General features: G+C 34.3%; 1 protein-coding gene across 2 annotated transcripts; it reads right to left on the bottom strand.

Moving 5' to 3' along the window:
* Positions 1-345: 345 nt before the first annotated feature.
* Positions 346-7,520, bottom strand: snai3 (snail family zinc finger 3). 2 transcript variants are annotated; one of them, XM_087259763.1, is made up of 4 exons: positions 7,281-7,520; positions 6,856-6,917; positions 3,405-3,995; positions 346-930 (listed from the first exon to the last, which is right to left on the bottom strand). In XM_087259763.1, exons 3-4 carry the CDS (start codon positions 3,991-3,993, stop codon positions 749-751), a joined length of 771 nt encoding a protein of 256 aa, XP_087115889.1. In that variant the 5' UTR covers positions 3,994-3,995; positions 6,856-6,917; positions 7,281-7,520; the 3' UTR covers positions 346-748.
* Positions 7,521-18,331: the final 10,811 nt, after the last annotated feature.

The following is an 18,331-nucleotide window of genomic DNA, read 5'->3' as shown; positions in this document are numbered from 1 at the left end:
CATATTATACACAGACATATTAATTAATACAGTCTGAGCTAGGAAGTAGGATTGTTCTGGTTTCCCCCACAGTCCAAAGACAAGTTATAAGTGAATTGAATAAACTAAATTAGGTGTAGTTTGTGTGAATGAGTGTGAATAGATGTTTTCCAGTACTGGGTTGCAGCTGGAAGGGCATCTGCTGTGTAAAACATTTACTGGATAAGTTGGCAATTCAATCTGCTTTGAGGACCCCTGATGAATAAAGGCACTAAGCCGAAGATAATGAATGAATGAATGAATGATGAAATGTGAAAAATTCTGTCAAACCGCAGAAGCATCTGTTAATTTAAAGGACACTGCCCGTTATAAGAAAAATATTATTTTATTGTTTGTGAAATTCCTTCATTACAAAACCATAACAGCTACAACAATAACAAGTATCACACATGTAAAAAATGCTGGGTTTCACACACAATTGATTTGTGTTGGGACAACATGAAGGAATTATCTGTTACCACTTTAAATACATTAAACTTAAAATAATTAAGTTGTCCCAAATCAAACTCCAGAATTGTGCTGTTTAAGCTCATATTTTAAAGAAGTAGTCTGAACAAACAACAAACATCTACTTTTGAGTGTGTTCAGCTTACTCTGCTTCATAATTTGCCTTAAATTCAAGAGCATACAGTGAATCAGTCAGATGATTGAGTCATGAGGCACTTGCGAGACTGTGTTAACAAATTTTGGTACTGTTGCCCAAAGTATCCTAGGACATGGGACAGCACCCAGCCTCCTCATGCTTGGTCAGTAGTGATATCCTGGAGAAGGTTTTAAAGCAGTTTCTGCACTGATATTTCTTGATCTCAGAGTGGGTTTGTAGATGAGCCCGAAGATTTGAGCGGTCAGCAAACGCACGACTGCAGTGGGGGCACGTGAATGGTTTCTCACCTAAAACAATTCAAACACAATGTGTCACCTTCATACTTCTTTCAAAAATACGATACTCAAAATAAAAATGCTGTCTTTTACAACATTGTTTCTCAACCACATTCCTGGAGGACCACCAACGTTGCATGTTTTGGATGTCTGCTTTGTCTGAAGACCATTTCAGGTCTTTCAGTCTCTGCTTATGAGCTGGTGATCTGAATCAGGTGTGTTTGGTTAAACAGATATAGAAAAATGTGCAGAGCTGGTGGTCCTCCAGGAACGTAGTTGAGAAACCTGTTTTACAACATATCCTTCATATTACATCGGACCTTCAGATGCATGCTTTGATTCCAAAAAACAGAAATGCACAATATATTGGATTTTTCATACAAAAGAAAGTTGATGATGCTGTCAATTATCAGTTTAATATGGCACTCTATACAATATAGTTGAAGGCAACATTATTAGGGCTTCTGGGAAACTTTTATTCTTTTCAAAATATTCCCAAGTGAGAGATTTTTCAACAAATTTTTTAACAATATGTAATCCATAATGACAGTACACATTATTTAACTAGCTATTTTAAGGATACTAGTATTCAGCTTAAAGTGCATTTTAAAGGCTTAACTAGGTTAATTAGGTTAACTAGACAAGTTTTCACATTTCCAGGTTTCTCAGTAGCAGAAGGCATCATATTTGGGTAAACGTAGAGCGTAGTGAATGCATGGGAGAATAAAACATATGTCAATTTTACTCAGAGCCCCATAGATGCAGCATTAGAAACATCTCACATAACCGGTAATTAGTTTTTTTGTAATTTGACGCAAAAATTATATAAAACATACATAAATGCATATAAATGTTCATACAATTTTTTAAAATCAAGATATTAAAAACTAAAGGTCTTAACATTATGATGACCTTTAAACACGTCATAACAGTCTTTGTGAAAAAGGTCCATTGAAAAAAAGTGGTTTGTTCTGTAGGCAATCATAAATATAATCTCACAGAGGCTAAAATCATTGTTGTGGGTGATTTACTCCATGTGAGCCCTGTCTGAAGTTTATTTATAAACTAATTTCGAGAGGATCACGTGCTTATGATTGTTTGCAGCTGCCCTGCATTATCCAATTTATTGTTCACCAATTAGACAATTCCTAAGCACCTATAAGTCTCCTAGGTTTCATACTACAGACATCTTCGTTTTGAAGAATTCCCCCTTCCACACCTACTATGGATCCCACCATCCGAAAACATGCAACCTAACTTAATTGACTAATCCAAATCAGCACCATAGACATGCTCTTAGCAAGTAGCTATCTCTCAAGAGCAATCTCTATCTTTTCATTAGCTACTACAGCAGGGGAGTTCTTGAGATCTAACTGAGCTCAAACTCCCCTCTCGCATTGAAACGGGAGGGAGCCCCAGGCTTAAGGATCTTTTGAGCTCAGGGCTCTTTCCCGGGACAGCATGCCAAACAAGCTTCATAATCAATCATCAAATAAATGTGAACTCTTGAAATTCCATTAATTACATTCGTGGGGTTGCATTGAAAAATATTACTGTACAAAATATATATTGTAATAATATAAAAAAAAAAAGCTGTGATAGGATGTTGAAAAAGTATAAGCACACTTTTGCAAAGTGCAGCGGCTCTAGGTGCAACACCAAGCCAGCTTTGCTGCCAATCTTAAGGCAAGTTGTTTTTTATGATAACAGATTCTTTATAATTACAAATATAAAGTTATTTTCAAAGAAGAAAGTGTAAAATGTATGAAGCATGGGTGTCAAACTCGGTTCTTGGAGGGCCACAGCTATGCACAGTTTAGCTTTAACCCTAACTAAACACACCTGGTCAAACTAATTGAGTCCTACAGGCTTGTTTTACACCTCCAGTTATGCTGCAGGCACACTAGAGTTTGCGTGTGTGGAATTTTGTTGTATATGGCTGCGAAAAGGGGCGGGACTAAACAAGATGATTAGACATTAAAAAAATTAGTGATTGGTCCATATATAAAATTTCTTTCCAAAGGGGTCATGTTTTGATCCTCGATTGGTCCCAACGCAGCGAACTGTAAAACATACCTAATGACCTTGTGTTTCTGATCTGACGCATTCGTGTGCTTATGAATTAAGGTTATTGGGAAAAAAGTGCAGGGTGACTGTAGCTTAAATTGCATTGAAGTATAGTTAAAACTAAGCTGTGCAGGGCTGCAGCCCTCCAGGAATTGAATTTGACACCCCTGGTATAATGTGACATAAAATATAAAGTTATTGATTTAACATCGGTGCATTTTCATTTTATTTGGGCTAGTTTTAACTGTCCATTGGGCTTGATGTGAAAACCTGGAAACTCTTGATTTACTCACAGATTACAGAAGCAAAGTTGCAATGACATGAGGGTATAAGTAAACAATAAGAAATGTTTCATATACAAGTGAAGAACATACTGCAGACTTTGAAATGAGTTTTGGATCAACAGACTGTGAACATACCTGTGTGAGTGCGAATGTGTCCCTGAAGTAGCCAGGGCCTGGAGAAGGCCTTTCCACAAAGCTTGCACACACATGGAAGCGTGTGTGTGCGAATGTGCATCTTCAGTGCACCCAAACTCACATACTCCTTTTCACAATACTTGCAGGTAAAGTACTTGTGGCATGGCCACTGACAGTGGACCTGCCTCTGGTTGGCCAGATTAGAGAAGGACAGGTAAGCTTTCTGGCAGTCAAAACACTCATCGCTGTGTTCCTGACTGATGCCAGTGGTTGTCAGTCCTAAAGGGGACACAGGCACTTTTTCATGAAGGTCTCTGTGGGAAAGCTGAAGTGAGCTTGGATCTGTATGCTCCAGCATTGAGAGCGCAGGCCGCATGTCTCGAAGGGGACTGGATGGCGCAGGTAAGGGGTGAGTGAGACCCAGAATTGGGTCATCAATGGGCAGGCTTGGGTGCTGTGGAGGCATGTAAATGTCAGAACTGATAGGGTTCATCCACCCAGCGGAGTTCCCATAACACGGCACAGGAAACATATTCTGATGGGGGTGCAGCGTTTTGAGTTTGGAGTTTGAAGATTCATTATGAATCATCTCTGTGGAGATGAAATGCACATGATTAGGTCAAACTGTGCAACATCCTTATTCACCCCCCAATATTCAATATATATATATATATTTAGGACAGGGCTAAAAGAACATGTCTCGTTTCTGCTCTGCGTTTATCCTATCATCAATCTTCTTTCATTTTGGTAGCAATGCCAACCTTCCAATGCTCCAATAAAATCCAAATAGACAAATCATGGACCATTTTATTCAGGTTCATCAATGGTATTTACCAATAGTTTTAGTCTTAGCTTTAGTTTTTTGCTTACTACAATAGCCTTGGTAGCAAGTACACTCTTACAAAAATACTAGTAGTACGCTTGTGTGATATTTCAAATAGATTGATTGCCCAGCTAGATTATAGCAATTTACATTTGTATTGGAACTATGCAACATTTTAAAAACTACTTTTTAGCTTTACCTTGTTTTAGCAGAAGAAGTATAGCCAGTGAGCAAATACCTAATGAAATTGACCATTATAACTTAACTTTTGAACTTTACGTACAACCAGGTTCCTATTTAGGTATTGATAAACATGAAATATACTTTTAATTGTTCTTTAAGTTGATTTGAAGAAAGTGTCTATGTGAACAATGTATATATTTATATAAGCTTTTAAAATTATGCAAGAAATTAAACAGCCTAAAACTACATGAAAACAAAAAAGCACATATTTCTGTATGTCTGCAAGTTATCTGGCAGTGAGTTTCCCAAACAGCCAGTACAGCAATGGAAGAAAAATAAAACATATATACAATAAAGTCTGCTGTTTCTTATTTCCTCTAAGACATACAGCTGAATAAAAATGTGTATTAATAATAGGTTATCAGTGGGCCAAAAGTAAAGACAAACCACAGATCTGAAGGTGCTGCAGGGTAAAAGCATTGTAAGGGAACACTATATGCCTCTTCAGCTTTTCTAATAGGACTCTTCAAACCCCAAAGTAGCGGCTAACAATGAGCCCCTCTTTTGTGAGTGATTCTGCACCTGCTAAACTCTAGTCTTGTTGCCGATATCCATTCACATTATCTCCTCATCATGACTGTACAGAACATCTGTAGCTGATCATACAGGCCACTTTCTAAAGCAGTGACGTACTGTGCCTTCTGACAAGTTTTACAGCATTTAAAAAAAACTTATTTTTATATGTATGCTTTTTATATAACCAATAGTAATAATTTAAAGAGTACACAAAAGTGAATACTATTAAAATATATACTTGATGTTTGTTATAAGCGAGTCAGTGGCGCAGTAGGTAGTGCTGTCGCCTCACAGCAAGAAGGTCACTGGGTCGCTGGTTCAAACCTCGGTTCAGTTGGCGTTTCTGTGTGGAGTTTGCATGTTCTCCCTGCCTTTGCGTGGGTTTCCTCCGGGTGCTCAGGTTTCCCCCACAGTCCAAAGACATGCGGTACAGGTGAATTGGGTAGGCTAAATTGTCCATAGTGCGTGAGTGTGTGTGTGAATGAGTGTGTGTGTGAATGTGTGTGTGGATGTTTCCCAGAGATGGGTTGCGGCTGGAAGGGCATCCACTGCGTAAAAACTTGCTGGATAAGTTGGTGGTTCATTCTGCTGTGGCGACCCCGGATTAATAAAGGGACTAATTCGACAAGAAAATGAATGAATGAATGAATGAATGAATGAATGTTTGCTATATTGCCCACATTAACTTTTTTGTAACGCTTTAGATTTACACGATTTCCCCCCCTAATTTCTGTTTAAGGTAAAGACGATTTTTTTTTAAACATTTTTAAACATATTAGTTTTAATAACTCATTTTGATTAACTGATTTATTTTATCTTTGCCATGATGACAGTAAATAATATTTAACTAGATATTTTAAGACACTTCTATACAGCTTAAAGTGACATTTAAAAACTTAACTAGGTTAATTCTGTTAACTAGGCAGGTTAGGGTAATTAGGCAAGTTATTGTATAAGGATGGTTTGTTCTGTAGACTATCAAAAGATATATAGTTTAAAGGGGCTAATAATTTTTACCTTAAAATGTATTCTAGCCGAAAAAAAAAAAACACTTTCTCCAGAAGAAAAAAAAAAAAAAATCAGACATATTGTAAACATGTCCTTGCTCTGTTAAACATAATTTAGGAAATATTTAAAAAAGAAAAAAATTTAAAGGGGGGCTAATAATTCTGAGTTCATATACACATACATAAATTATGCTGTGGAGCCAATCCTATGAAATTTCGTTCTGTGTTCACGTACATGTAAATGACAATAAAGTACTCGACTACATGGTTAGGTCCATATGATAAACAAGAAAAATAAACACTTCAAAAGCAAAAAAAAAAAAAAAAAAAAAATACATTTTGGTTTTGAAATTAAATAAAATGAACATGCAATAAATGTCTCAATGAGAAGGCTAAACCACTCCCTAAGTTTAATTAAATTAAATAAATAAATCAATGTAAAATTTATTCTGCTTCATCATATCAACTTTGATCATATTAGAGATGACAATAATTTACTTACATAGGCCAATATTTACATGTTTTGTGTTATTACATTATTTATTTTTTAGACAAATCGCTAAACTGTCAAAACAGTATTATGTGGGAGTTTCAAGCATACGCTGAAATGAAAAAAAAAAAAACAAGATTTATTTAAATGGACTATTTTTCTTTCTTAGATTTTTTGTCTTGTTTCTAGTCCAAATATCTAAAAATTCTTAAATCAAGAAAAATTAGAGGCAATCCAAACATATTGTCTTGTTTTGAGAAATAATATGCCAAAACGAAGTGACTTTTTTTCTTAAAAAAAGCGGATTTATCTGCCAAAAGTGTAAGAAAAATAATCTAATGTTAAAAAGAAAAACAAGATTATTTTGCTTACCTTATTGGCAGATTATTTTGCTTGTTTTAGGGACCAACTCGCTTAATATTGCCATATTATTTCTGAAAACAAGACATTATGATTTGCTTACTTATAAAATTCTTCTTGATTTAAGAGTGTTTAAATATTTGGACAAGAAACAAGACAAAAAAATCCAAGTAAGAAAAGCATTTTTTGCAGTGTATAAATTGCTTAGTATGTAGTAAATTAATGTTTTTGTTTTCAATGTAGTTCGATAAATTTCCACAATTATAAATGAAAAGGAAAATCATAAAGTCATTAATACCCGACTAAAAAGGTGCCTATTTCAGTAAAGAAAGAAAGTAATCACTTAAAGGTAAACCAGATCTGAAACTTAAGTTCTGTCACTGAATATACTACTTTAAAAGTACTGCTTACTCTCCGTTGAGTTGAAAATCACTCACCGTGTTTTTTTGAGTCCAACACACCATAGTCAGGCTTCTTGTTGGTGAGGTGTTTCTTCACCAAGAAAGACCTTGGCATCGTACCTCTGGTCTTGGAAAGGAAACGAGCTTTGCCTTCTGCCTGGCGCTGGCGGGTCTGAGCGAGCAGGAGTTTTTAGTGGGATATGTGCTGTGTTGAATAAATAGCTGATGCTTGGAGGTTGTCTTTACGCCACATTCTCGAGTAGAGAAGAGAGAGTCAGGTGCAGGCTAGACGGAAATTACCATACACATCTTACTCGACCAATCAGAATGAAAGGACAAGTGTAAGAAGGCGGGACCATGACGGTCCAGACATTCCGCAGCTAACAGGTGCATACGTGGGATTATTAGTTTTATGAAACATTTGACGTGCTCCAGTGAGTATCTTTCTTTACATACTTGTCAGTCCTAATTCCAACAACTTCAACTCTTTGAGAAAAAAGGCAAAACGCGAAATATATTGCTAACAGATAGCTGAAGCCAGTGAAATAGTTGAATGTTTAAAATGTGGTGATTGTTTTAATCAGTGTATTAATACATACATTAAATTAATAGTTTATTCATTATTTATGTGTGTAAGTGTGCGCGCGTTTGATTATTCAAAGTAATTTAGCATAAACATAACTGGTTAACACTTTAACAACCTGATCTACCCAATGGCAATATTTTGACTATTTAAAAATAGTGTTTTAAATAATGGTTTAAACACACAGCACTGTTGGTCTACAACAACAAACAAACATAATCCTGTTCCTTTAGTACACTTGATTTTGGTTTTACTGTTAAAAAACATGTTAAATGAAAATCTGAAATATTTGATGGCATGCTTCGAAAAATAAAGATGATTTAGTATTCAAAAATGTTTTATTTTGATAATTTAAAAAAATAAATTGGTCTTTACGCTTCATATTTTTGGCGGTTCATTCAGACCTCAGATTAGCACTTAGCCGAAAAGAAAAAAACATATCATTCGGTAGAGACTGATATTTTAGAAATTATAGGATGTGTTTAAAAAACATGCATTGAGTGTGTTAACTAGCGTCATAACTAGGAGTTAAGAAATGCTCATTTTTTTCTTGGTGGGGCAGTTAAAGGGTTAAGGGCAGGTTTCCACCAAATAGGCTACAACTTTTTGTTGTTGTTGTTGTTGTTATATATATTGTTGTATATATATATATATATATATACAACAATATATATATATATATATATTTTTAATTTTCTTTTTATTTCATTTTTTTTTTAAATAGACATGTACTGTTAAAGTCAGAATTATTAACTCTCCTTATATATTACACCTCCTGTATATTTCGCCCCCTAATTTCTGTTTAACGGAAAAAAGATTTTCTCAACACATTTTCTAACATATTAGTTTTTATAACTCATTTCTAATAACTGAATTATTTTATCTGTCACTATGATAGTAAATCATATTTCACTAGATATTTTTTCAAGACACTGCAGTTTAAGGTGACATTTAAAGCTTTAAGTATGTTAATTAAGTTAACTGGGCAAGCTAGAGTAATTAGGCTAATCATTGTATAGCATTAAAAAACAAAAAAAAAAAAAAACTTTGACTCATTATCTTCTCAGCTTAGTCCCCTTATTAATCTGGGGTCGCCACAGTGGAATTAACCGCCAACTTATCCAGCACTTTTTTTACACAGCAGATGCCCTTCCAGCTGCAAGCCATCACTGCAAACTCCCGTACACACTCATTTACACACATACACTTCGGCCAATTTAGCTTACCCAATTCACGTATACCACGTATTTGGACTTGTTGGGGAAACCGGAGGAAACCCTTAGCGAACATGGGGAGAACATGCAAACTCCATACAGAAATGCCAACTGACCCTGCCGAGGCTGGAACCAGCGACATTCTTGCTGTGAAGTGACAGCGCTAGCACTTTTTTCACACATGTAAGACAAAAAACGTTTTGCTCTGTTAAACATAATTTGAAAATATTTGAAAAAGAAAAAAAAATCATTTGTTTAATAATTTTGACGTCATCTGTAGGTAGCGCTAATGTCTCAATGAGTAGGTTAGAGAAGTCTGAATAGAAGTTATTCAGAACTAAGCTAAATAAACTGGTGAATGCCAAATTTTGACTATATTAGAGATGGTATATATGGTGTTATATGTTTTTAGACAAATCTCAAAATTGTCAAAACTTGACTTTCGAAAACACAGTTTGATAAATTACAGCTCTTATAAATAAAAAAGAAGATTGTAAAACCATTAATAAATACCTGGCTAAATAAGTGCATATTATAAATTATTAGACATCATTTGAATGTTTCTTTTTTATATATATATTTCCCAAATTATGTTTAACAGAGCAAGGATATTTTCACAGTATGTCTGATAATAATTCTTCCTGAAAAATTCTTGTTTGTTTTATTTCAGCTAGTATAAAAGCAATTTTTAGTTTTAAAAAAAAAACATTTTAAGGTCAAAATCATTAGCCCCTTTAGGCAAAATTATTTTTGATAGCCTACAGAACAAACCATCATTATGCAATAGCTTGCTTTATTACCCTAACCTGTCTAGTTGGCCTTTAAATGTCACTTTAAGCTGTATAGAAGTGTCTTAAAAAATATCTAGTAAAATATTATTTACATATCGTCATCTTGGCAAAGATGAAATAAATCAGTTAATAGAAATGAGTTACTAAAACTATTGTTTAGAAATGTGTTGAAGAAATATTTCAATTAAACAGAAATTGAGGAAAAAAAATAAACAGGGGGGCTAATAATTCGGGAGGGCTGACTTCAACTGTATATTGCAACAAATATTTCAATTCAGAACATTTCAAAATGAAACTCCAAAAATAATTCTCAAAAATGAGAAACATTTGCTGATGTTATTTATAAATATTAAAAAAGAATGTGATTTAGATAATGCCACTTCAGACGTTTTGTCACAATCACCAGCGACCTCTAACCACCAGAGGTCGCTGAAAAACATTATCTCTCATTCTAACTACAAATCCGCCAGTTTATGGACTACAACTCCATACATGCACTTCACCCAGACACGCATGCTTCCCCATCTAGACTGATTACACTCGCACCACCTGAGGAAGAGACTGATTGCACACACTATTTAAGCAGCACACACACTCATTCACTTTGGGGAGTCTTGTTAACTGTAATAGTAACACTACAACGTGGTTTCCTTGTCTTGGTTCTCCATGTTTTGACCTTAGCCTAGCTTATCCATTTGTCCTTGTTTGCTGCCTGCCTTCTGACCTCCTTGCCGGTTTGACTATGATTCTGGATTGTCTGCATGTATCTGTTTGCATCTGTATTGACGTTTGCTTGCCTGATTACTGATTAAACCTGCATTTGGATCCAAACCTTAGTTGTTTGTCACTCAACTTACACGTTTAACATACCTTATCATTATGATAAATATTATTATCATGAAAACTATATATATATTTTTTTTTTTTACAAAGACACAAACAAGCTTCATATTTTGTAATTCACAAGGCTTTTTTACAACCCTGCAGTTTACCAAAGTAATTTTTACTAACATTTTAGTAGTTTGAAATAATATAATGTATAATATAAAGATAAATAAGTCTGTAAAATAACAGAAAATGTAATGCAGCTCATTACGAGTTTTTTTTTTTTTTTTACCATAATATACAACATGAAAATATATCACTTTAAACTACTTAAATGTTAATAAAAAATCTCTTATTCAAACTTCTCAAAGTTAAAAGTTATTGGAAGAAAGATCAAAGTCCCATAATGCAGTTCAAAAGCATAAATAAATGGGAAAAAACAAAACCATGAATCACAAAATATGGAAAACTGCTAATTTATGGATAATTTTAGACTGTAACCGTCTCAGTAAGATGTCACTCAGTTTATTAGTCAGAGCTGACACGTTTGGTCCCTTAATTTTACCACACTACTTACATATATATGGACTTGTTGTTTTTTTTAAACCTTATATGTTGATAGAATTGTATAAGTCATGTTTCATAATGATACTGCGTTTTTTAAACAGCTACAATGAAAATCCATGATAAACAAATGATAATGGAAAGAGATCCAGATACTGAAATACGTTACTATCTCGGTAAGTAGTTAAGTAGCTTATTTTTGTCATCTTATTTTTTATTTTTAAATAAGGTTATATGTTTTTTCTGCTCTTTTCATTTTAAATAAACTTTTTTTTTTTTACAACCTTAATTTAATGTACACATGTATCGCCCTCTAGTGAGTCTTTTGTGTACTTACACACATTCATCTTTTTTTCTGTGGTCGTTACATAGGTTTTACAGGGCTTTTTATAGTTTGTATATGATTACATACTATTATTTTTATTATTATTGATCCCCAAAGTGTAAAATAATCCCATGATTGACATTGTTTTTGTACTTAAAATACTTTATAGAGGGCGAAGCAGTGGCGCAGAAGGTAGTGCTGTCGCCTCACAGCAAGAAGGTCGCTGATTTGAGCCTCGGCTCAGTTGGCGTTTCTGTGTGGAGTTTGCATGTTCTCCCTGCGTTTGCGTGTGTTTTTTATTTAATAAAATGTGCAATGTAAAACTTACCTAAAGCATAATTATATAACAGAAACATAGCTATTCACATTGTTGCAGCTGGGGGAAAATGGATTACATTGTCTACACGCACAGGCCTGTAAGAGCAAGTAATAAAATATGTTTCGTTGCACTCAGCAGCTTTCCACTAATAAAGCTCTTCATGGATTTAAGAAAAAACATAGCCTAGCCTACAAAAAAAGTCGCCTTTCTGCTTTCACTCACCGAAAAAAATGCTCTGTTTGCATTATTTGATTAATATCATCGTATGCAAATACTTAATAAATAATATTTCAAACCTTCTCCAGTTTTTATTGTTTTAAGAAAATATCCAAAATCTTTTTTTCAGCTAGACCTTTGTAAAATGAAAGTTTAATATGGCTTTAAAACGGTTTGATTTATGTAGGCTATTGTATACAGGCCTACCTAAATTGGTATAGCTTTTGTTAGTTTTATGGTATGGTTGGTTTATTTATTTAATGCGATTTTATTATATCCGATATTTGTAATTATTTCAATTATTTCAATATAGCTTAGGCTATTTTATGAAGATATGACACTATTGTTTTGAGCTTACAAAAGTGGACACGAAATTTGTAAAGTTTCATGTCTTTCTGTTGTAATTATATTGTGTAGTATCTCCAAAATAAATAAAAAAAAAGAAAAAAGCCATGCGGCATCAACAGAGCTGTGAAGGGAGCGCACTTTCCCCCGGTCTACGTGCACAAGCACCTTTCAAACTTGACAAAAACTCTCGACAACCTTTACTGTCTGCTGTGTTTTTAATATGACCTAAAGATTATTATGCATTATTGAAACATCAAGTAGGAAGCAGCAAAGAAAAGTCACTTATAAATTAAAACTTCATTATTTTATGCAACAGCCTTACATTTAAAAGGGAAACATAAGGGTGATCATACACAAAATACCCCAGCCTATAAGGCTAGATGTTTTCTTTCACCTTTATCATTATTTGTTTGGCGCATGTACTCTGTGCAATCGGAAAACTGTGTCCTCACTCCACCTCTCCTTTCACTCTGCCCTGAAGCCCCAGTTGGCCTTCTTTGGTCTAAGGTATTCGGTGGACTGAAAAAGGCCGGCCGCTGGTTCCAAGAAAGCTCCGATTTGGCCCGATTAGGCCCTGGAAGTGACAGTGGAAACGCGACTGGCCTTGGCTCGCCCTGGCTCTCACGCTTTAGGCGCGATTGTGGAAACATTAATATTAATAACATTAGTATAACATTAATAACATTTGTATCAACGTTAATACTTTTACGGTCCATCTGCAACTTTATCGCGTTAGTAAAAATTATCATATGTGTACGTAATTCCGTCTCAAAGTGTCTGGTAAAAACAGGGCAGGAATAAGATCTCAGTGAGAGCTCATTATTACCGATTTATCTATGAAGAAATCGGAGTCTCCTCACCAGCTAAGAGTAGGACAGTATAAATGTCAAGTTCTGTCCCGTTCATATTTAACTGTTTTAAAGTGACCACCACTGCACTGTTCGGATAGTCACAGAAACACAGATGCTATCTTAGCATTTAAGCATGATTATTGAGCATAATATATTAGGAATAAAATAATGCAATGCAGATCCATTCACGACAGACAAATAGCACTGACATGAAACAGTGGACATGATAGATGCAGTGTAACAGTGTAGATGACATGCTTTCTATTTAAGCTATAACATTGTAAGTAAATGGGAGGGTGACCCAAAACAATAAGGCGTTATTAGGTAATTTCACTTCAACAATTTTCTTATTGCAATATTTATTAGTTTTTTTTTATGTTAACGAACACATGCCTATTCATTGTGCTTGTTAACTCACAATGTAATAGCTAATGTTAACAAGCATGACTTTGGATATTTATTTATTAGTAAATTGGTTTAACATTAGTTTAACTATGATTAAGTACTGTACAAGTATAGTTTATTATTAGTTCATGTGAGCAAATACATTAACTAATAAAACCTTATTTTAATGTGTGACTAATGGGAGGTGCTTTTAAATTATTTAAAGTAATGATTTACAGTGTAGTTGCAAGTTTCCAGCTTTCTACAGAATGACTTGTGTGTGTGTGTGTGTGTGTGTGTGTGTGTGTGTGTGTGTGTGTGTGTGTGTGTGTGTGTGTGTGTGTGTGTGTGTGTGTGTGTGTGTGTGTGTGTGTGTGTGTGTGTGTAACAGCAGAACGAAACTCAAACAGGTTTGGAGCAAGTGAAGGATGAGTAAATAGAATTTTCAGCTTTGGGGTGAACTGCCTTTAATGACTCTTTTTAACCCATTAATGTTCTTGTTTCTGTTTTTTATGTAACATCATGTGATTCAGAGCTAGAAAATTATACGCGTTATTCATCCTGGAGCGGACATCCATCAGAAAATCCATGCCATCATCTGCTAGTTAATAGCTCCTGCTCTTCTGTGGCTGAGAGTGGGATATGCAAACATTTGGTTGCCTTGCTTTTCCAGACAGCCCAATACTCTGAAATGTGTAATGTCTGTTGTCCCTCCTGCACCCAAATGGAACAGAAGTTGCATAGACCATGAACAATGGATTGGAATGGATAAATTATGTGTTAAGTTCCATAAAAACTGAGGGGTGATTTATTTATTTATTTGTTTGTTTATTTATTTATTTATTTAATACGTATCAGCCCAAATACCCCTCTATGCACAAGTTATAGAAAAAGCACCAAGCTGAGAAAACAACTGATTCAATGTTATTGTTTCTGTTCGTCTGAATATAATTTTTTTTAAAAATGTTCAAATGACAATTTAATTTCAAATTATATACAGTGAATAATGTTTAATATGTACAGTGAATAAAATAAAAGTCTTTAATCTGAATAAAAAATGCAATTAGAAAGTAGCTAAAGAATTGTTTATTTAATGTTATGTTTTTTACTTTAAAGGCAACGAAAATAAACTATTATTTGCCATACAAGCTCCTTTCTTTAAATGTCTGCATCCAGTTGGCACTCGAGCCTCGATCAGGTTGCTAGACTGAAAATGTCATCTACACTCTTGTCTTTTCTGTTTCTGTAAAATTCTCACGTTGAATATTAGCAACCCATCTCTTCTGCACAACTTTGTCTTTTGGAAACGTGTGGAAACTGAGGTAAGAGTTCAATTTCTGACGCTGTACGTTGCTGTACACAGCAGTGGTAGCTAGAAGTCCTGTTCTCACGTCTTTGAAATGACACTTTCAAACGTTTAGATGTCATATGTAGCTGACATAAACATCTATAAGTGGGCTATAATGGCATAAAACATTAAGACAACTCTCCACACTGCAAAAAATGCTTTTCTTGCTTAGATTTTTTGTCTTGTTTCTAGTCTAAATATCTAAAATTTCTTATATCAAGAGGCATTTTCTAGACAAGCAAAACATATTGTCTTGTTTTAAGAAATAAAATGCCAATATTAAGTGAGTTTTTCCTTAAAACAAGCAAAATAATCTGCCAATGGGGTAAGCAAATTAATCTTGTTTTTTCTTTTAACGTAAGATTATTTTGCTTACCCCATTGGCAGATTATTTTGCTTGTTTTAAAAAAAAACTCACCTAATTTTGGCATATTATTTCTGAAAACAAGACCATATGTTTTTCTTGTCTAGAAAATGCTTCTTGATTTAGGAATTTTAAGATATTTGGACTAGAAACAAGTCAAAAAATCGAAGTAAGAAAAGCATTTTTTGCAGTGCAAAAAGTTAGTTGTTTTGATCAGTAGCGCTCCGGTTGTAGCACTGTACTGTACGGTCGGCGGAAGTTGGCTCGGGGTCTTACATTTTACCGGAAATGCGTCACCCGCCACCTTGCATATAGCCCATTTATCCTCATTGGAACTCTGAGATCGCCATTTGACATAATGTTGTGTGCATTGCAATATTTTTAGCAAAACTGTGCTGTTACTGTTTGCAAATCAGACCTTCCCACTCTGCTCTTTCTGGTGGTACAGTATGTGAAATCAATAAATATTGGCCACCAGCTGCTCAAATTTAGGCATGAAACCTGTAACGCTAAATTGGGCAGTGTTTCAGTGTCATTGTTTAATCCCTGTACTTTTGCAATCCATATTAATTGTCATTTCCACCACATGCTGTCTTTTCCACCACAGTGGGCAGCGTGGTGTAAATGACTTTTTTGCAGTTTATTGTTAAAAAGTTAGAGATAGCTTTACTGATTAGCTTTGAATTGATACTAGCAATTCATGCATAAATACACGTATTTACCTTAGTTTTTTTTTTTTTTTTTTTCAAACGCCTTTAAAGGTACAACATGTTTGGAAATGATGTAGAATGAATGTATTTACCTATCAAGCAATATTTATCTTGATTTTTCTTTATGTGTTGTTGATGAAAATTAAAATTCCCTCAATCTTGGACATGTTCTCAGATGGCATTATTCATTTTCATAGAAACAACCTAAATAATCTTTCACTTTTTAAAGCAAAATTTAAGCATTGTGGTGGAAATGACACTGATAATGTGTGACAGCTATATTTTGTTTGAAAATAATATTGATAATAGTCTCACATTAATAATTATTAAATATTTAACTTATTTCACTAGTGCTTCATTAAGATACATTAATAGTTACCAGATAAATAATCTTTTAAAATGTTATTTTCATTGTTTAAGTGTAAAACTCGTGCGACAAGGTGAAAACAGTTATTTTGAAAGCTAAAAGGAGGTTGAATAATATGAAAAAACCGTAATAATAGAAAGCTGGTAATGTTTTTAAAAAAGAAGGTTTTATTGTTTGTTTGACAAAGAAAAAGGAATTTGATCAAAATGATATATATGTTTGGATATATGATCAAAGGACTTACCTATTGAACCATAATAAATATCAAATGTCTCTTTGCTTGGGAGTTTCATTTAAAGGGAATAGCTGCGTTTCCACTATCGCACCTAATGTGAGCTAGTAAGGGCGAGCAAAGGCCAGTTGCATTTCCACTGTCCCTTCCGTGGCCTAATCGGGCCACAGCAGGGCTTTCTTGGGGCCAGCGGCTGGCCTTTTAAGGCCCTCTGAATACCTTGGGACCAAAGAGGGCAAGTTCGGGCTTCGGAGAGGAGTGAAAGGAGAGGCAGACACTTGTTTTCTGATCACACACGATTACATGCACCAAACAAATAATCAAATAAATAAATGAAGGAAAAAAAACATCTAGCCTTATAGGCTGGGGTCTTTTTGCTAATAATCAAGCATTGTTTTGCTTTTAAATGTGACTGTTGCATACAATAATAAAGTTTTAATTTATAAGTGATATTCTTTGCTGCATCCTCCTTGATGTTTCAATAATGCATAATAATCGTTACACCATATTAAATACGCAGCAGACAGCAAAGCTTTTCAAAAGTTTTTGTCAAGTTTTTAAAGGTGTGTTTGTGCGTGTTTAGATCCATGTATGTGAATGTGAGACCGGGCAAAAAAGCGCTCCCTTCAAAGCTCTGTTGATGCCACGAGCGGCTTTTTAATTTTTATTTTTAAATTTTTTTTATTTTGGAGATAATACAAGATACGAATACAACAGAAAGACATAAAACTTAACACATTTCATTTCCACTTTTGTAGGCTCAAAACAATAGTGTCATATCTTGATAAAATAACCTAAGTTATTTTGAAATAATTTAAAGAATTACAAACATCGGATATAATATAATCACATTAAATAAATAAACCAATATAGAACAAACAAAAGCTAGCTTTAACATTGTAGGTATATACAACACATAAATCAAACCGTTTTAAAGCCATAATAAACTTATTTTACAAGACCTATCTGAAAAAAAAAAAAGATTTTTGATAATTTCTAAAAACAAACACCGGAGAAGGTTTGAAATATTATTTATAAAGTATTTGGATACAATGGTTTTAATCAAATCGTGCAAACAGAGCATTGTTTTTAGGTGAGTGAAAGCTAGGCTACCTTTTTTTCTGTCATCCAGTCCTGCGCAGCGCCCCTTACAAACGCATTGGGGAAAACTGCAAATACAAAATGTGTTCTGTGTCCTCAAACAAGTGTCTATGTTTTATATGATGTGGTAAAAAAAAAAAAAAAATTTAAATACATGAAGAGCTTTATTAGAGAAAAGCTGCTGAGCGCAATGAAATATATGTTTTATTACTTACTCTTATGTGCTCAAAATACTTAACACTTACCTTTACTTAAGATCACAGAATAATATGCAACATATAGCCTGTAGGGAAAAATCTATATGTTTCAGGTCTCTCCGGAGCATTAGGATGTTATAAAATACAGTTTCTACCTAGTTATTAACAGAGATTTTCTGTGGTTTTATATCATGGACGGGTGCGTTTACTGCGCTGGATCCCTCCGTTAGTGGCGAGACCACTCGATGCACAATGCCAACAGTCGGTCAGCAACGGCGAGTAAATGAATGTGATGAATGAGAATACACAAGCCTATGCGTATAGACATATAATGTGAAGATGTACTAA

The sequence above is a fragment of the Danio rerio genome, chromosome 7, assembly GCF_052040795.2.
Source record: "Danio rerio strain M-AB ecotype USA chromosome 7, GRCz13ab, whole genome shotgun sequence".
Classification (NCBI taxonomy): domain Eukaryota; kingdom Metazoa; phylum Chordata; class Actinopteri; order Cypriniformes; family Danionidae; genus Danio; species Danio rerio.
This window is presented reverse-complemented; position numbering and strand designations above follow the sequence as displayed.